The sequence below is a fragment of the Megalops cyprinoides genome, chromosome 5 (genome assembly GCF_013368585.1).
Source record: "Megalops cyprinoides isolate fMegCyp1 chromosome 5, fMegCyp1.pri, whole genome shotgun sequence".
Lineage (NCBI taxonomy): Eukaryota > Metazoa > Chordata > Actinopteri > Elopiformes > Megalopidae > Megalops > Megalops cyprinoides.
Genome location: NC_050587.1, coordinates 21,875,498 through 21,895,509, shown reverse-complemented (window position 1 = coordinate 21,895,509; position 20,012 = coordinate 21,875,498). Strand labels below are relative to the sequence as shown.

General features: G+C 45.4%; 2 protein-coding genes across 2 annotated transcripts; one reads left to right on the top strand and one right to left on the bottom strand.

The window, feature by feature from the left end:
• Nucleotides 1–12: 12 nt before the first annotated feature.
• ccar2 (cell cycle and apoptosis regulator 2) lies at nt 13–11,886 on the bottom strand. Its single transcript, XM_036529591.1, has 21 exons — nt 11,796–11,886; nt 10,859–10,944; nt 10,168–10,229; nt 9,946–10,031; nt 9,301–9,415; nt 8,692–8,833; nt 8,071–8,191; nt 7,373–7,516; nt 7,050–7,260; nt 6,479–6,592; nt 5,360–5,523; nt 4,536–4,674; nt 4,167–4,295; nt 3,695–3,844; nt 3,250–3,436; nt 2,752–2,828; nt 2,036–2,182; nt 1,735–1,843; nt 1,212–1,409; nt 822–1,015; nt 13–430 (listed from the first exon to the last, which is right to left on the bottom strand). Exons 3-21 carry the CDS (start codon nt 10,177–10,179, stop codon nt 383–385), a joined length of 2,487 nt encoding a protein of 828 aa, XP_036385484.1. The 5' UTR covers nt 10,180–10,229; nt 10,859–10,944; nt 11,796–11,886; the 3' UTR covers nt 13–382.
• Nucleotides 11,887–12,229: 343 nt separating this feature from the next.
• Nucleotides 12,230–18,120, top strand: ddx56 (DEAD (Asp-Glu-Ala-Asp) box helicase 56). Its single transcript, XM_036529493.1, has 14 exons — nt 12,230–12,300; nt 12,554–12,715; nt 13,085–13,239; nt 13,406–13,576; nt 13,912–14,002; nt 14,620–14,861; nt 15,260–15,406; nt 15,489–15,602; nt 15,708–15,802; nt 15,957–16,030; nt 16,346–16,435; nt 16,632–16,737; nt 16,996–17,099; nt 17,341–18,120. The coding sequence occupies exons 1-14, from the start codon at nt 12,244–12,246 to the stop codon at nt 17,428–17,430; spliced, it is 1,698 nt and encodes a 565-aa protein (XP_036385386.1). The 5' UTR covers nt 12,230–12,243; the 3' UTR covers nt 17,431–18,120.
• The last annotated feature ends 1,892 nt before the right edge of the window (nt 18,121–20,012 follow it).

Genomic DNA, 20,012 nt, shown 5'->3' with positions numbered 1-20,012 from the left:
ACTATACCTGTGTGTATGAGTGTGAGAGATAGGGTCTTTCTACATTGATGAAACAGTATTATCTAAATGATTACTCCAGTCTTTTGATCTCTACATTTTGTCCCATGGGTTCTCTTTTCCATTTACTTGTTTCCTAAGGGGTTTTCACCAGATTAGCTGCATCAGGGAGTGTGAGTGTGTCTGTATGCACCAGAGTGCACGGGTGTGTTCTGTGTCAGTGTGTTTGCATGGGGCACCGTGTCTGTAAGTGTGTATCCGCGCTGGTGTTGCTTTAACCGCCATCTCCCTCCTCCGCGCGCTCTCGGTCTCAGCTTAGCGCGGGTGAGCTTTGCCCCCGCAGGAGTGGGCATCCTGATGCAGTCAATGTAGCGGAGCCCGTCCATCAGACATTCTCTGCACTAGCCGACCGGGACTCCGCAAGGCTGGTGGTCTGTCCAGCGGATTAGAAAATAAAAAAAGGACAGCCATCAACCAGAGGACACCCCAAAACCATCCCTCCCATGGCCGTCAACATCCAGGGACACGGTAGCAGAGGGGTGCTGTGCTGAGCTAGTGCCGCATGCTCCACTAAAATATCCAGCTGTATAACAGTATTTAAATGTATTACACGTATGAAAGGTGAGCTTATTTATGAGGGTATCTGATAAGTAAGATCACAGGGTACGACAGTAAGAGGGTTTCCTTAGGAAACTGAAATTGATTAATGTACATAAATGTGATGAGCCAATGCACAGATTTTTTCTTTAAATGGGGGAGTTGGGTTGGCCAAATTCCAATGACGCCTTCCCAAGAAACCCACCAAGATGAAGCAGTGACCTCACCTTGTCCACCAGCTTCTGCATCTTCTCAATGACGGCGATCATGTGCCCAGCATTCTCCTTCAAACTCCTCTCATAGGCGGAGTTGCGCTTCTCCGCCCTCTCCAGCCGCTCCCTCAGGCTGTCCTGTCCCTCCTTCAGAGCAGACACCTCCCCACGCTCGCGCCTCAGAGCCGCTGCCTCTGACTCTGCTTCCACTGTGTGGTGTCGAGGGAGGAAGGTATGGGGGAGAGAAGGTAGAGACACACCGCGGGCCTGAATTAATGTGCTGTAATCTAAAGAGAAGCATACTGTAGAAAGACATACGCAAGGGGAGTGTGTACTGATACACAGAGGGGGCCTTAAGAGTATGCACTGTGCATTCACTTTTAGAACCATCCACTGTTGCAGTACCCAGTCTCGCCTGAAGGGTGGCGATACGCTGCTCCAGTCCTTGACGTAGCACTTCCTCCCTCTCCAGGGACTGCAACAGATTGGGGATATTGAGCACAGTCCCTTTGTGTGTCACCACATCGACACTGCTGCCCCCGCTGGCCCGCCGTGCTGACACCCCTCCCTTTACTAGCGTGCTGGGCAACAGGGCACGGTTTCCTGCAGGCAGAGAGAGATACTGTGTAAATAAAATGGTATCATAACATTCATCTCACCATGTTGTACAGGCACAGAAAGCCAGAGGGCTGGCAATGTGTCCTAAAGGTTGTGCTTACTATTCAGCTGCATAAATACAATATGTGAAATCAGAAAACTGTGTGTACGACTTACCTCCTCCTGTGTCGATGTTGTACTGTACAGGGTGTTTCCGTGTCTGTACTGGGCAGTTTGCTTGTCTGTGTCTGTACTGTATTGTACAAGGTACGCGTCTGTGTCTGCATCTGTACTGGATGTGTGTATGTGTGTGTCTGTGCCGTGTTCTCACCCTGAACCTTGCTGGCAAGGTCTGTACTCTCAATGTCTTCCCATCGACCAGCCAGTTTCCTGTACTGACAATGCCCCTCCACCAACGTCCTGCTGACCAGGTCCCGCACCTGACAGATGTAGACAGGAGCATCCTATCAGTGAGACAAGCCCAGGCAAAAGAGACACACAGACACCCCATGCCCATTTCTATCCTTACATTCTGTCTTACCCACACACACTCATGCACAGAAATAAACACGCACATACCGCATACAAACAGACACACACGCACGCACAAACGCATAGCCCTGTTCAGTGACCTGTGCGGGGGTGAGGTGCAGGCCCAGGGACAGCAGGATGTCCTGGAGGTCCTGCTCCCTCAGGCTGCCCAGCAGCTGCCGGTCGAAAAACACCCAGGAGAGCAGCACCCTGCGGGGCAGGACGGGGCGCCAGCCTAGGGGCTGGTGCTGGAGGCGTGGCGGAAAAAAAAGGAGAGAAACGTGGGTTAAAAAACTAAATCACAAACCTACGCTTTGAAAGACTGAAGTATAGCAGTGCACAGGTGTCCGCATATCTACTAATGAACACCTACTGACCTCCTCTGGATAAGAGTGTCTGTTAACCAAAAGTAATACTTCACTATCAAGCACTCTTTTTATTTAGTCATTCTACTTAACCTTTATTTAATCAGGAAGGGCAACTGTGAATTTGAGGCTAGGGGGGAATGCATAGCCAATCAGCTGGTAGAAGGATGATCAGGTGGCCAGGTTGGAAATTTGACCAGGAAACTGCAGATAACACCCCTACATTCGTGATAAGTGTCCAGAGGGAAGACTGCCCCCTATACTGACTCACAGACACCACTTCCAACAGCAACCTTGTTTTCCCAGAAGGTCTCCCATCCGAGTACTAACCCAACCCCAGTCCTGGTTAGCCTCAGCTGATTGCCACAGGAATGCGACATGGCATCATGGCAGCTGGCTGCAGTTCGAATTAAAAACAGCAGGAGAATTGTATTGTATCATCCAATGCCTACATTGTCCTTGGTGGAAGTGCTGTCTGAATTATCGGACGTCACGGAATGCGTCTTCCCTTCCTCTCCCACTGTCTCTGCTAAAAAAAAATAACAGCACAATAATTACAAACAACAACTTTTACAGGTAAAATCAATCAAGTAAGTGCACCAACTTTTCAAAGACCTTTTCAACTGTTCTTTAAAAAATAACCATGGTTTCAGCTTTTGCATTTTGTAATTTGAGAAAGAGGGAATGATCTCCGCTACTAAATATTATTCACGAGACTTTGACTTCATGTCAAGAAAAACCGGAAGAAGCAAGCAGTCCTTGATCTGGAGGAAGGTTCATTTAACGAGGGACGTTATTTTTTCAAATGACATGTGATACAACAAAAAGATGTTCTCAGACTAAATAAAGTGCACATCCACAATCCAAGGAAAGCCTTCCTGAATACATACATGCTGGGACTGTTAAAGAGGGCCAAGGGGGTCAGAGGTGTTCAATGGCTGCCTACTCACCTCTCTCTCCATCCTTCACCTCTGCCCCTTTTTCATCCCTCTCTTCTCTGTCCTTTGCTTTTTCCTCTTCCTTCAGGTTTTCCACACTCCCCCTGTCCCCCTCCCTCTCCCTCCGGCCTCTCCTCTGCTTAGCGTCCTTTGTTCCTGACCCTCTCTTCTCTTTGTCATTCTTCTTTGGTTCATCTGCCTGACAACGACAGAGAGACAGTGAGGGGAAGGGAGAAATATTAATGACCAGAGCCCAAAAGGGAATTTCACCTTGTGTGTAAAAGGTAGTGTGTCTGACAGTGGCTATGTGAGTGAGCAAGCAAGTGCTGGTCAATATGTGTGAGAGTGTGTTGTGTTGTTGTGTGTGGGAGGTGAGGAGTTTGCATGTGTGTTTGTGTGTGTGTACCTGTTTGAGAGAGAAACAAAGGAAAAAAGAGAAAGGAGAGTGAGGGCATACCGTGGGCGTACCACTGTCCTCACTCTCCTCGGCCCTGGGGCGAGGGCAGTGTGTGGCAGCGTCCTGGGGCAGACTGCACAGACAGTGGTAAAGCTGAAAGCCAAAATCCCTCTGCAGCATCTCACTGAATAATTCCGCCATGAGCCCCACCTGCCAAAGGGAATTGGAGGGAGGGACAGAAAAGGAGAGAAAAAAAGAAAGAGATGGAGATACAGCAGCTGAATTTGTTCATTCCTGCCATAGAATGGCAGAAATACAAGGAAAAATGTATTACAAGTGGGTCTTTGGAATGGGGAGATGATCTCGATTTTGATCCATTTTTGATAATTACTGTATATTCTACGCATCCATAATTGCTTTTATAACACATGGTGGCTGGGCTTCAGCACCAAAGCCTAGGTTAATAACATATAACCAGGGTAGCGAGGCTGACCTAGCACAGGGCTGGTCAGCCAGGCTACCTGCAATGTACCTCAAAGGCGTCCTGGGACTGCGAGCTCTGGGGATCCAGCAGGGCGGAGAGGGACAGGGTCGATAGGGTGATCCCAGAACAAGGGTGCACTACCAGGGATGGCTCTTCGGGGAGAGGGGGCGTTTCTTCCTGGAGAATACAGAAAGGAGGAGAGCTGTTACCGGATATGTGCATATAGATACTGTCTGGCTATGGTATTCGACAGGATATTTCATAAGCCTTCTTCCGTAACTTCTACTGGAACTGCAATACCTATTTTTAGAAGACACTAGAACTAAGATAGCTATGTTGAGCCAGAACAAGAAACACACACACACACACACACACACACACACACACACACACACACACACACAGTACTGTCAGTACCTCTTGCTCTCCCTGAGAGCTGGCCCTCAGCTGTGCCCACTCCTCCATGGTGGGGACAATGCGCCACACGTCCGGCAGGAAGAACACCACTGTTTCCACCTCCCCCCCACACAGGTACCGCAATTCTGCCATCTTGTGCCTGAGGGAGATGGGGACACAGAGACAAAGAGAGAGCCAGGTGACAGGTTAAGACAGAGGAGGGACAGACAGATGTGCTGGCAGCTCTGTACTCTGCTGTCTGCATCAAACGGACAGGAAGCCATAGAGAAACAGCAGTAGCATCTTTTAACCACCAATTACACAACGGTATGCCACAGGAACACGCAAAAAGTACCTAACACTGATCTGTAATGCTACATCCTGAAGAAGTTTTTTGGCAGAGCCTTCTCCAGGGAAGCACCCAGGCTCTGGAACTCTCTCCCTCTGCTTGTCTGTGACTCCCAATCCAGGACCATATTCAAGTCTAGGCTAAAAAGAAAACAAACAGCCTACTGCTAATTCCCCTTACATCTCTGCAGTGCTTTACATTACCTCCCCCTAATGACATGTCTGCCTCCGACATGCCTGCGTGTCTCTGTCTGCTTCCTTCCTGTCATCCCCTCCTTTATTACTTATTATGGTTTTTAATTGTATGTCTACTATTTATATTTGTTTGTGTTCCCTCTGGCAATGGTGTATTGTACTATTTTTTTGTTTGTGAGTGAAAATGTTTCAGAGGTGCTTGAGTAATGCAATCTCTGGGTTTTACAGAAGTACTATATACAATAAATGTATGTTTATTTTGTCAACTGCATTGCAGACAATCTAGGGAAAGGAGTACTGACCACTGGGAGCAGTGACCAAGGTCCAGTCCGGTTTGCTCCTTCACACAGCGCACCGCAGTGCGGATCAGAACCAACGGGTCTTTGCCTGGATTGGGTCCGTCCGCATGGGGACACCAGTGTCCTCCCAGAACCTGCAGCTCCCCTCCGCTCACGCCTAGCAGGAACTGTTTCACACATGCGCACACACACGCATCCATACACACACACACACATTCAGAATGGTACACAGCCCCGTAAACAGTCACCGCTGGGTTTTTAACATTATTGTAAAATACATTAAAGAGAGATATAGAAACTTGTCACATTTAGTATTGTACCTAGGGTAATCAAGTTGATGTGTTTTCTTACACCACTGGGCCTGCAGTTTACACCCGAAGCAGTAAGTCTCTGCAGTGTACTTATTGTATATGCTACATTAGCTTGTAAAATCATTGCATTTTCAATACCACATTTTTGTTTCCCTCTGGCAGCTTCATATCCACAGCACTGATGTGGACTGCCGACCTGCTGGTTCAGCCTTTAGAGCAGAGTCACATTTACAAGCTACTCTTGCTGACCCTGAACAAAATCCTTTATCAATATCTATATATAAAAACTGCCAATCCAACACTACATGGTTGATAAATCAATCCAATTTTTTAATTGAGAAAACATATTAAAAGAGCTTCTAGGGTACACAGTAAACCCACGAAGGAGATACTTAGAAAATAGACTGGAAAAATCATCTGTCACAGGTGTATATGTGAAACTTTTTCTACAAAAAAGGCAAATACATCTCTATAATTCCAAGGCACTCATGACTGGCAAATTATGCAATAACTTTATTTAATGGGTGATAAAAAATTGCACTCAACCTACTTGCTGCAATTGCTGAAGCTTTCATCAGGGTACCATTTAATCAGGGTGCCTTGTAATCTGTGATGACCTAAATGTGAGATCCCTGTCCAATTTATTTAATACTGAATATCACTGAAACACTCTAAAGCAAACATAATCATACAGCTCCTGTTTATGGAGGCTTAATGTAAAGTATCACATTTGATGAGACTAACTGTGGTACACATTAATGGGGAGTGTATGTATGCACACAGACAGAGTGAATGTTTATACAGTTCTGACCTTAATAAGTGTTGTAGGGTGCACAGCACCCCCTTGTGTCTCCTGCTGGTCTTGTGACAGGCTGCAACACTGGCGATACAGCTCCTCTGCAGTAGGGATGGAAAGCAACATCACCTGCAGGTAAGTGAGAGAGAGAGGATGAGAAAGACGTGGAGAGGGAGGGGGAGGGAGAGGGAAAGACAGTGGGAGACAGAGGGAGAAAGACAGGAAGAAACACAGGAGATCAAAACAAAAATTTAAGAGAGTTTTTTTCTCCAAAAATGCATGGCAAAACAGTTGGTAAACTGCAAAAAACGGTAAGGCATAACATCAAGAAACCAACTGGTGAATTCACACAGGACTACACTTGCTGAGGTGATTACAAAGCCAATTAATTCCTTGGAGACATCAAAGAAATTCTATTCTGTGTGAACAGTGCCAGAGGGCACAAAATGAGACATGTTCTCAGCTGCTGATCACACAACTGGAAAACGCCTCAGAGGCTGTCTGACAGACAGGAAGAGAACTGCCGTGGCTACCACCTGTCATTAACGATAAGCCAGAGATAGCCACGCAAACTTGGGTGTGTCACCTTGGCCGTATATGCAGAGGTGGAGCTGGCAGAGGGCACGGTCTCAACGCAAGACTGGGGAGCGCCCAGGTGGAAGGCACAGGGTCCGGAGAGGTTCAGGGCATGGTCAAGGGGGAAGCTCTCTGTCCAGCTGAGCTGCAGGTCAAAAAAGGAGTCCGGAAGGGGGAGGTGGGGATACCGTCGCTGTACCTCCAAGCTGTCACACGATAAGCTGAGGGGAACAGGCCAAGAGGGAAGGGTTTACACAGAGAAATACCAAACAGGTTTATACTCAGGAAATATTCATTCCATGTTTGTGACGTGGCCCTAGCCCCATTCCCCACCTGTCTCTGGGGAATCGGGAGAGCAGGACGCAGTTCTGGGGGGGCGGAGGGCTGCTTTTCTTCTGGAGTCCCTCCTCCGATGCTCCTCTCCACCTCCGCCTCTTCTGATGTACTCCATCTCCCCCCCAAGACCCACCATCCTCCCTGACCCAGAGAGACAGAGGAGGGGAAAGAGAAAGAGAGAGGAAAGAAGGAGGTGAGAGAAGGAAAGAGAGAGAGTGACAGATGGATTGAGTGTAACATGAACGGCCAGAGACACAAATGAAAAGGTCACAAAGGAACAGAAACAGACACTCATGGCTTCAGAAACACAGGGATACACATACAGGGGCTGACACAGACATATACTGGCACTGCACAGGGACTCAAGCACGTACGTTGAACAGGTGTACAGAAGCACAGGGACACAGATTCACAGTAGCATGGAGCTACAGTGGCACAGGCACATAGATGCACAGTTACACACAGCTACAGACAGAAGTGTGGTGCCACAGAAGCACAGTTTCACAGGGCTACAGATATGCAAAGGTACAGGTGCAGAAAAACACAGAGGCACAGACACACAAGTGCCTGAGCACAAGCAAAACAAGGCGGTGAGTGTAAGAGTGAACCACACCAGTTGAAGACCGAGTGAGCAGGATCTTTGTGGGAAAGTTAAACACCACGGCAGTCAGATTTGAGACAGGAGCCCAACTCACCACCGTCCCCCCCTTCGCCCTCCCATGCCCTCATTGTGTCTCTTCCTGTTCCCCCCGCCCCATCCTTCATACTGCGGCCCCCAGGGCGACTGGAGGTGGGGAGGTGGCTGCAGCAAACCCGCTGAGAGAACAAACCGGCATGGGGGAGCAGCAAAAGGGAAAAGGAAACAAAAGCACATGATAGTAAGTGACAGCTTAAAACAAAAATGTCATTTTCATTGCAAAATGCACTACAAAGAAAGCATGAACAGCCTCCACAAGCAAGAAAACTGAGAATGTTAAGAGTGGATTAACGTCCCTACAAAGACTCAGCTAAAAAAACTTAACAAAAGAAATAAGAGCAATTATGATTTAAGCCACTTTTGAGTCAATCAAATATGTATTCACAAGTAAAAAAAACATCTCACCTTTTCATATGCCTCAAATGCGCAAAACTTGCTATCTACTAGCATGCTAAACTACCAGCCTGCTGAATAAGTACTACAGTCATAGCCCATTTAGAGCAGCATTTGCTGTAATAAACATCTGCCTAAAACAAGGCAGAATAAGCCATCAGGAGACGTTTGTGTACAAAATACGAAAGCCTTGAACAACCAGTTCAACAGTCCCATCAACACTCACGTTTTGGTGGGTTCTGTTGCATGCTGGGAATAAGTGGAGGTATCTTGGGGGACTTGAGAAGCGGTTGCGGCTTGCTTCCTAGAATGCCTGGCTTTTGGTTGGGAGCCATAGATGGCAGCAGAGGAGGAGGGGACTTGAACGGCTGAGGGGCAGACAGCATGCAAAAGATGGCTTCAGAGACCCACTGAGCCACCGACCACTTTCAGTGCCTTCATATTTACCACTGCAACCTTTACTTCTACTGTATTTGCACCTATAATTCTGCTATAGCTAATATCTTAGTTATTTATAGCCACAAAGTTGAAAAACAAAGACTGCAAAGAATGCAAAGACTAAAAACAGTAAACACTTAAAAACTGCATATTAAAAATAATCACCCTTAAAAACAATACACAAGCATGACACTAAAGTGAACATAGAGGCTAGTAATGATAATTAGTCCATCCCACAAACTCCATTCTGTTCATTCCTCACTTGCCATTGTATACTGCATATTGAAATTAGAAAGTTAAAATGATGCTGGTGCCAGACAGAGAAAACCCATCGGTGACACACAGGCAATAGCACCTATCAGAGATTGCGCATAGTGAGGTACAGTGTAGTACATACCTGGTTATTTAGAGTCTGCACTCTCTGGGCTGTCCAGTTTACTGATACTGAAGGGTCCCACACAGCCTTAACCAGCACCTTCTCTCCCAGCTGAGGGATCCTCCCAATCACCACACTGAGGGGGCAGGGTTAATCATCCACAAATGCGCTCAGACAAAGAACAATATACAGACAGCATGATGGTGCAGTCAAAGGAATTTCATTTATTATGTCCAGGTATTCAGGTTCTGTGTACCTTCCACTCTCCCTCTAGAAGGTTCCAGTTGGTTACAGGAGGTTCCAGGGCTGCCTGACTTTCTATGCTAGCTACAAATGTTCTGTTTTACACTACACCTTGTCAAGAATATTCACAAGGCACCAGCAAATCACAACTCTTAGATCTTCAGCAATGGCAAGGAGGGAATTTTCAAGGTGAAGTACACAACCCTGAATAGGTCATAAAAATACCTATAAATATGAAATAATCAGATAAGAAATGGTTAATTTCCATTCAATTTGTTATTGAAATAGCCAAAGGGAAACTGTAATATAATCATTTCATACAATAAGTCTGTCACAGAATTTGTGGAAGGGAGAAAGAGAGAGATGAGAGAGAGAGAGAGAGAGAGAGAGACACTACTGTCTCTACTTTGCAACGGGCTTTACCTCATCTGGAAGTGAACTTCCTGGTCTACCATCCCATAATGATCCTGCAGCTGGGTAACTACCCCAGTGAAGACACGTTGCTTTGACTAAGAGGCACAACACAGACACAACAGAGATTCAGTCTAGAAATTAAGTCATATCCCCTTTATGCTCACCCATGGTTTTGATGTCACATCATTGTATGAAGCACAAATTTATTCTCATAGACACAGAAACACTCACCTGGGGGTCCATCCTCGCTGATTAGACTCCTTCACAGGAGGGAATTCGTAAAGACCTGTAGCCTGTTATACAGACAAATGATAAGAAACTAGTGGCTTCTGAGGACCTGTGCCAGGTTGTTGCCGGTTATTTCCTGCAGTTAACCTGGTTAACCACAAACTGCGGAAAAATGCCGCTGAGAACAGTGCATTCAATTAAGAGGACTGTAGGGGTGGGTCAAAAATATCTCAAACCCGAGGAAAATACTCAGCTGGTCACACCAATCAGTTACTAATAAGATGTGTAAGCAACACTGGTGTGGCAGGTATTTCATCCAAATAAGCACATTCCCAAAGTTACACTTCTAATTGTGGAGGTTTGCAAAATGTATCTCAAGTTCAAATTTGATCACATACGTTAAAGGGTGACTGTACGGTAGGGACGAAATATCTCTCTCCAGGAACAGGCTTAAGTGCCCTGTAGTTTAACGTGTCGAGAAGCAGGAAGTATGACGTGGGAGTGGGAGTGGGCAGGGCAATGGGAGTGGCTCCTGCCTACAGGTGCATTCTCAGTATCACATTGTTAGTTAAAATATCTGCCGCCCCCCCCCCCCCCCCCCCCCCCCCCCCCCCCCCCCCTTCTTTGAACAGTGCCACTAGCAACAGTGCACTGTTGTATGGAAAAACTAACTAATTACGGCTTCTGTACCTACCTGACTTTTTGATTGGCTCACAATGACATCACCTCTCTTCTAATCGAAAATCATTCTAGATGCCCATTTGAGATCTTTGTTTCACTCTGGAAACAGAACACAAAATGTTAACGAAAGAACTGAAGGTCCAAGTGTAACCATGCTGCGTTTACGTATCGAAACAGTTTTGAATGAATGCCTCAGCGAAATGACGCGGTCTACATCCAGAAACACTAAGAGCAGAGAAACAACACAGGGACCAGAAAATTAGCAATATTTCTAACAACATTATTGCTTTGCGTTAGTATATCTGGGGCTAATGCTAACCGTTTCACACTATTTTATGTATTAGCTTGCAAATTGTTGTTGATATGTGTCACACAGTCGGAGTCACTTCCATGAACATTTTTACAACACCTTCTGGGACAAAATAAGTGGGGATAGAATCGGAGGTAAAAGGTAGAGGCAAGGGTAACAGGGTACGAGCTCGCCAACAAAGGAAATGAGTCGATAACACGAGCTAGCTGTATGTTCGGTCTATGCAATGCAGTGTGCTTCGTTTGCTAGCCACTTAATACATTTCTCAATGTTGACAATATGAAGATCAATTTAGCTTTCTAGCTCAATAGCTACATAGTTGCACCACACTGTCACTATAAACGTTGAATTCACCAGAAACACAGTCACCTACGCTAGCCAGCCGGCTATTAAGGTAGGTAATGTACTTACTTAAGCAGTCTGTAGTAGCAAACTAGTACATAGTTCTGCACACATGAAGGTATAGCTATTTCAAAATTTGCTACCTGCTTAACCTTAGCAAACTCGCAATACCAGGACAAGCATTTGAGGTGTCATTACCAAATCTGTTGACAAAACATCTGCAAGAATGCGTATGTTTATAAATTGCATATAATGTCATTTCACTAACAAAAACAATAATACAACGCATGTAGCTCACTTTTACAAATCCGGTTCCGCTTCCTTTATCGCTCAGCCGCTTTTGTTTGTTGAATGACAAAAGTGGACAGCAACTTGAGCAAGGGATGATCCGGACGACATTCTTTATTTATTTGAAAAAAGCACTATTGCCATCTACCGACCGGTTATGGAACGAGGTTATTATTTTTCAGTCTGCCGAGTTGACAAATCAGAGCAGAAAACAAAATATGAATGAACAAGACCATAACCAATTCATTCGGAATAAAATGTTCATAATAATGAGGCATTTCGAACGGGAATATTTCAGTTTCCTTACATAAAAATGCTGTAGTTGCCCGTATGCAGATACATGTAGTTATCCCTCCCCAACGCTACGTGACGCGCTTGCTTGCTTGTAGAAATGCCTATCGAGCTTCCTGGCTTCACCTTTGACCCCGCACAGTTGCTGAAAGGCACACGTGGGAGAAATGGCTTCTGACAGGCTGCAGTTTCACGAGATGGGGTTGGATGATCGCCTGTTGAAGGTAAGAAACATGTCCCTGTGTGTTTGGGTGGCGTTCAGATGAGACCAATTTGTCAGAGAGTCAGAGATTAGCATGTGTGTTTTGGTAATGAACCGTAGAGACTTGATTAACTTGCAATCGTTAGCTACCTTGCTAGCTACTAAAAACAGTTGATCCAAATGTTGTGACTCAGTGGCTGAAGTAGCGGATAACTGGTATCAGTTTATATTTCTTTTGTTGTTGGGTGATATGTGCTGATGGACGTGTTTTCCAGGCGCTGGCAGACTTGGGTTGGGCACAACCTACCTTGATCCAGGAGAAAGCGATCCCACTGGCACTGGATGGGAAGGACTTACTGGCTCGGGCACGGACCGGCTCCGGAAAAACGGCTGCTTACGCTGTACCAGTTATCCAGCGTATCCTTACCTCAAAACAGGTAGCTAGTTCTTCAGCTAATCAGCTGATCAGGTTACAGAAACTGCATAGCTGTATGATTACAGTTTCGTAATGAAGTCGGGTATTTGAGCGGTTGTGTTCTATACTTCCAAATATTTTGAAAAACAGTTTCCCGAAATATTTTTTTCTGGTATTTTATCCTCCCACATACCCAAAGAATCTGTGTAATTATGTTTTTTTTTTTCAAGTACGTCTTTTTCTGTAACACGTAATGAAAGCACGCTGCCTGTGCCTCTGAAGCGTTTAACTAGATGCTGATTGAATGATGTTTAGAACTACAGATTTTCCGTGGAAGAGACTGCAGGTTGTTGACATGCGTATTGACTCGCGTTGACATATTCCCCGGCAGACGGTGCGGGAGCAGGCAGTCAGAGCGCTGATTCTCGTGCCAACCAAAGAGCTGGGTCAGCAGGTGCAAGCCATGATCCGCCAGCTGACGGCGTACTGCGCAAGGGATGTGCGGGTGGCTGACATCTCGGGAAAGGCCGACCTGTCCGCACAGAGGTAATAGAATACTCATAGAATAGTCATTTCCCGTTGTTTTATAAAGATAGTTATGGATGTTTATGATGGACGTATTCACGATTGTGATAAATCAGTCGTGAATGTTGTATTAATGATTGTGACGTGTATGCGTGAGACTGTGTGTAAATTGTGCCACGTATTGCAGACCCATCCTTATGGAGAAGCCGGATGTGGTGGTTGGCACTCCATCTCGAGTGCTGGCCCACCTCAGTGCCCAGAATCTGAGCCTGCATTCGTCACTGGAGACCCTAGTCATCGATGAGGCTGACCTACTCTTCTCCTTTGGCTTCGAGAGCGACCTCAAGAGTCTACTATGGTGAGAGGGCGAGTATAACAATATGCATTGTCAGATATTCCTCCATATGGACAAGTCCAACAAACACTAGAAAGACAATTGACCAGGATTATTATCCTGGGAGCACAGACATTGTAGGTCTGTTGGTAAGATGTTTCATCATCTGCTCAGGCATTTGACTTCTGGGAGGGATGTGCTTATGTCTACAGACAGCACTATCCATACAGTATAATAATAGGAATGGAAACATGCGCTGGCTTGTATACTGCATGCAGTCATGTGGACCCAAGTATGCATTATAGCACTTTGTGTCCTGACTCCTTCATTGGGCTACTGCTCTCTGCTCTTTTTTGTAGCCATTTGCCCAAGATCTACCAGGCCTTCCTGATGTCTGCAACCCTGAATGAAGACGTCCAGGCCCTGAAGGAGCTGGTGCTGCACAATGCTGTAAGACTGTCTGCGTATATGGGGCTGTATAGCACAATGGTTAAGGAGCTAAACTCTCATTCATGAGGTTGCAGGTTCAAATCCAAGGTAGTGCACTGCAGTGTCCTCAGGCAAGGCACCTGAGCCAGAGTGAGGAAGATATCTGCTAAGGCAGGGATAGTTGACAAAGGTCCTGAAGTTTCTGTGTCTGTGTCAGTTTCTTCTGAGCTCTTTATCATTAAACTGGGTCCATTTTTATGTTAAATTAATGCAGACAGTGGCATCTGAGTGGTGAAATGCCGAGCACCTCGGGCACATGGTCACCTGCTTAAATTTATCAGAGTAATAATTCCAGTTTTGTGACTATGAGCATGGATGTAACAACAACCAGAAACCCCTGCAGCAATCCTGGACCAGGTTTGCCTACTCGTGCGCTAAGCAAATGAGAAGTGAAGATAATAATGTGAGGAAGGTTGTAAAAACCGATGCCACACATTTTTACCACTGATGTGAGTGGGATATGTAAGCTGGTGTTTGTAGGAACCTATAGTGTGGGTGCATTTGTTTTTGGCTGCTAAGGCGCGTGTTGGTGGTGATAGGGGAGGCAGTGATGGCCTCTTTTCGGGTGTGTCTCCCAGGTGACGCTGAAGCTGCAAGGGTCTCAGCTTCCAGACAGCTCCCAACTTCAGCAGTACAGTATAAAGTGCGAGGAGGAGGACAAGTTCCTGCTCATCTACACCCTCCTGAAGCTGAGCCTGGTGCGGGGAAAGACGCTGTTGTTCGTGAGCGCCGTGGACCGCTGCTACCGCCTCAAGCTTTTTCTGGAGCAGTTTAGCATCCCAGCCTGTGTCCTCAACTCCGAGCTGCCTGTCCATTCCAGGTAGGATCCCATCATTAAGTTACCTGGACAGGTGTGATACATATCCGGCTCCAAAATGAGTTTTGTGGCAACACATCAACCGATTAAAAGATAAGATGACTCTCTAAATTATTGTATTGAGTTCTGAGTTCAACTGGACCAGAAATATTACCTGAAGCAGCCTTGTAGGCAGTTAGCGAGTCAAATCACATGAGGAGAGAGGTACAGAGGGCTATTTGAGGGAAGGGGGCATGCATGATTTTGTCATGCAGCGATGTTTAAAGCTCTTGTCAGGAAAAACATTAAATCAAGCAGTAAACAAACAAGTTCAAAATGCAAATGCAAAAATGTGGATTCTGTGGTCCATCTGTGTTTGAGTCAATCTATAGCTCTTCAACCCACTCCCCTCCTCTTCCAAGGTGTCACATCATTACTCAGTTCAACCAGGGATTCTACGATTACATCATTGCCACAGATGAACAGACCCTGGCCAATCCCAGTGCACCTCCACGGGGAGAGGAGGGCACTGGCAAGAAGAAGAAAAAGAATGCTGGAAAAGGAGGAAGGTGAGCAGATGGGGTTGAAAAATGGGGAGACGCGTATATAGGTTATTCATTTGCTGAGTGTGTGTGCTTCCCATTTACTCAGAGGTAAAGACAAGGAGTATGGGGTGTCCAGAGGTATCGACTTCCAGGGCGTGTCAAATGTCATCAACTTTGACCTCCCCACTAACGTGGAGTCCTACATCCACCGTGTTGGCAGGTGAGTCTTTCAAATGCATGCAGATGCCCAAATGAGAAAAGGAAATGATCACTAGGAGCAAATAACATGTGCGTTTCCTCAGTCATGTCGCTCTGTGTCCTATAGAACTGCCCGAGCGGACAACCCTGGCACTGCTCTCACCTTTGTGTCACATGGAGAGCTCCCCCTGTTGGCGGAGATTGAGGATGCACTCACTGGAGGTCAGTACTGCACACACTCTGTCTGTGATGATGATTAAAGGGTTTCAGCTGCCTTATTAATATCAGATGAATTGTTTGTGTCATCCCTCTGTAGAAATTTACACTACTGGCTGTTGTCGTCTAGCTCAGTGATTTTAATCTTCTGTTTTTTCAGATAATGCAGACTGTGCCTTAAAGCCCTATGGCTTTAAAATGGAAGAGATTGAAGGATTCAGGTATAGATGTCGGGTAAGTGGATCCCAGGGAAACTTTTTGAGAAAAGAGAAGTAGGACTGTGTTCTTAAGATTTCTTAAGGATGGGCTTAAATTATGAACCTCATCACTTATTTAAAAGTCATGCTCTCATTACAACCCTGAGAGTAACTTTGAGATGAGTAATGCAGTAAAGAGCTACTCTTAGACTTAAATGTGAGCGCGCTTCACAGGGACAGATTTTGTACTGTGACGTTTTTGGTAGTTTACCCATTCAATGCCAGTGAAGCACGCACATAGAATTGCACATTTGGGAGGGGCTAAATGTTTGTGTCTGTGCGTGGCTTTCAGGATGCCATGCGGTCGGTCACCAAGCAGGCTGTGAGGGAGGCCAGGCTGAAGGAGATCAAACAGGAGCTGCTCAACTCCGAAAAACTCAAGGTGAGGGATACATGCACGATTGTGAGGAGAGACAATGTCAGTGATGTCTTACTTGCTATTATGCTGTTGTTTGTATGCTCTGGATATGAGCCTCAAGCAGATAAAATACAGTATTTAGATACAATAAATAGTGATAGGAATAACATATATTTGGGTGAGAGCTGAAGTGACTGACATGGATGGATGTTCCTCTCAGACATACTTTGAGGACAACCCTCGAGACCTGCAACTGCTACGGCATGACAGGGACCTGCATCCAGCTGTCATCAAACCTCATCTGAAGAATGTTCCAGAATACTTGAGTGAGCAACCAAGCTGTGTCTCATTACTGCACTCGTGCCCACGCACACGCACATGCGCGCACACACACACACACACACACACAATGGTAAACATACACAAAGGTAAAGGAAAATATGTGCACATGTGCACTGGCCAAAACATGAGAACACACTCACATGAAATGGAGTCACATTTGCTATTGAATAGTGTTGCAGTACATTCCAGTGTTGGCATGCATGAGTGTGAGAGATTAAGGTTTTTATGTGTGTATGTTTCAGTCCCGCCCGCCCTGAAAAATATAGCCAATCCCCTCACTGGCAGGAAAAAGAGGAGGCGACTGGGGAAGGCGGCACCAAGTGGTGTTGTGAAAAATAATTTCAAGGTGAGGTGTACGTTCCAGGGCAACTATTTCAGTATGATGTTTTTCTCTTGATACACTTTGTAATACATGGATTTATGTTCTGAAAATGTCAGCAGCTAACAAATTTGCATCAAATGTATGAAAACTTCCTGAGATGAATGACTGTTTGACTGTTCTGTGTGATGAGGAAAGTTGTATGCACAAAATATGTTATCTTCTCTTGTGACAGTGATTGACAGGTCAATTTTTCTTGTCTTTACAGCGTCAGCACAGAGGCAGGAACCCACTGAAGAGCTTCCGCTACACAGGGAAGAAGGGCAAGGGTGGGGTCAGCAAGGCAGGCCAATCCTAACACAGCGACTTGATCCTGAACCAATCAGAGACTTTGCTGGAGCAGGGTGCCCACTACCATCACCCCCTTAGGGCAGCATACACACGTAACTCTCCATGACCACCTATTGATTTCTTCTGCCAACTTACTCAAGCTTATCCTTCAGGATCGTCAGACTGTCTGCTTCCAAGGTGACAGTCACTGAGAAACATCAGGACATCGGTACATATACACAGAAGAGTGGGATTAAAGGTCTGATGTGGGAACATTACACCAGTATTATGGCTTACACAGGAATGTCTGAACTGAACTGAAAGTCTGACCCAAGCTCAACAGCTCAACAGAGACATCCAGCCCTGGTGCAGGAGATAATTCAGAAGTTCTTGTCAGTTAAGGAATGTTGCAGTGACATTGCTGCAGTTGCATTCAGAGCTAAATCATCTACCTGTCTGACATCCACGGTGAGCAGGTTTACTGGGTCTGGTGGCAAAAAAAATTTAGGAATCAATGCTCTGTGAGATCCAAAGGAGGTGATAGACTCATAGATTCTTCCCTCAGCCATGATCTTGTCAGGGTTCATGGTTCAGAGATGTAGGGTGCGAGTCCTTGGTGTACTCTAAAGCAGAGTGTCACGAATATTCCCCGTTCATCCTGTTGCTAACTACAGCAGGTGCTATATGTGACCTTTTGATCTGTTCCTCCTGTTTTGAGTTGGGCTTATATCTGTGATTTTTTTTCTCTGTGTAAAAAAAAAAAAAACTTTATCAGGAAAGCAGGTGTGTGACTCTTGTTTTTATTGTTTTTGCATTTTTGGGATGTTGGCTAGGAGAGACTGGGACTGAATTTTTTTTTTTATGCACAAATGCCTGCATTGGTCTTTAACTTTGGCTAACAAATACAAGTGTAAGTTTTCATCCTGTCCTATTAATTTATTTAATTTTGGCGATCTTACTTGGAAATCGCACATAAACTGTGTTTGTGAACAGAGGACAGAACAGAGGTAACATTTGCATGTAATTTAGAGTCAAAGTTGAGGACAAAGCCTGCACAAAGTCTTCTCCTCTCACAATTCATTTATATCCCACATGTGTAAAATTCTGTCCAATCACGTGGTCTCCATCACATTGACACTGTGTTTGAGATACTGAGAAATGGCCATGTCTTACCTTTTACCTGAACGTCACCCTCCAGCCTCTACCCTTTTTTTACGCAAGATTTTACACAATCTGACAGCATCTAGCATTGAGAGCAAAAATACCTTGTCTGGTCAAGGCCTTCTGACCTCCTGCCAAAGGCCACCTTCAGGGCTATCAACCTATCAGATCGCATGGTTTGAAATGTACCCCACCACCTAGTCTGTCTTTTTTCTCTATCAGCTCATCTGTCAAGTTTTTTTTTATGGAGCGGTTATTTGTGGGGAATGCTGGATTATCTCCTCAGCATTCTGTGGATGTGCAGGTGAAGGGTGAGATGAAGGATAGAGTGGATTCGTCATAACTTATTTGCTGCCAGCCCATCAAAGATAACAGGCTCTGGGCACAGGGACTCTCTCTGTCGTTGCTGAACAGGGGATGTATTCACTAGGGTGGTTGAGCTGTGTGGTGTAGTGGGAGCAGGGTTTACAACCCAAAACTTTTAACAGTTTGATTCCCAGGTGGGACACTGCTGTTGAACTGCTGCCAGCTACCTAACTCAAATTGCTTCTGTACATATCCGGCTGTAGAAAATGGACGTTGTGTAAATTTATGCAAGTGGTTCTAGACAAGGGTATCTCTGTAGCAAATGAATAAATATAGTGCGGCAGTTAGCAGTACACAGATTTTCATTCCAGCCCATTCCACCTCTGTCTGAATGGATCTCATCATTCAATGCAGCATGTCTGTCTGCAGGGTGCTTTTTTCATTATTGTTCATCATTGCAGCACATGTACCTTAAACAAAATGCAATGAAAAGCCATCTTACAACAGACAAAGAGGCGCAGAGCTTAAGAATATGTACGTGCAATTGCTGGAGTTCTTCCTGCACAACTTTTATCTCGCAGTGGACAGGGGACATCTTACCTAAGCCACCTGAAGGACCAATAGGCTCAGAGGGGCTGGACTAGAGAGCACAGCCATGAATTTATAACAGGGCCATATCCTTTTAGTGAAGAAGCTGATGGGCCCAAAGGCAATCACAGCAAAGCTGATAACTTTATCTTGTTTTATCGTCACCTGTAGTGAGGCATAGCAAAGATCCTCCCACACTCAGCTTCAACACAAACAGCAAATAAGAAAAACACAACAGTGAAATATGGTCATCATTTAATGTATTGCTTTTGATTTTGGATGTTAAAAAACATAATCCAGAAAATAATGCACATAATCCAGATGTGGCACTTTATTGGAAGGGGTGCTGTCTGCCACAAAGAATAGCTTGGGCATCACAAACAGTTAGTCCCATACCGCTGAGAAGGACTCATGGCGTATCCTCAGGTTATCTTAGAGTTTCACAGTTACAATTAGTTTATTGTTGATCGTCAAGTGTCCATATTAACTAATCATAGAAACAAATGTAATGGACCCAATGTACAATCTGTAAAGAATATTTGTACTTAGTCAAAA

What these genes read in the sequence shown, in the direction of transcription:
- ccar2 (XM_036529591.1), bottom strand. An exon ending in GCAACAGAACCCACCAAAAC is followed by an intron (nt 8,192 to 8,691) that starts GTGAGTGTTGAT and finishes TTGTTCTCTCAG; the next exon opens with CGGGTTTGCTGCAGCCACCT. An exon ending in CCTTGCCAGCAAGGTTCAGG is followed by an intron (nt 1,410 to 1,734) that starts GTGAGAACACGG and finishes CTCTGCCTGCAG; the next exon opens with GAAACCGTGCCCTGTTGCCC.
- ddx56 (XM_036529493.1), top strand. Translation starts at nt 12,244, where the DNA reads ATGGCTTCTGACAGGCTGCAGTTTCACGAGATGGGGTTGGATGATCGC. An exon ending in GTATCCTTACCTCAAAACAG is followed by an intron (nt 12,716 to 13,084) that starts GTAGCTAGTTCT and finishes ATTCCCCGGCAG; the next exon opens with ACGGTGCGGGAGCAGGCAGT. An exon ending in GACCTCAAGAGTCTACTATG is followed by an intron (nt 13,577 to 13,911) that starts GTGAGAGGGCGA and finishes TCTTTTTTGTAG; the next exon opens with CCATTTGCCCAAGATCTACC.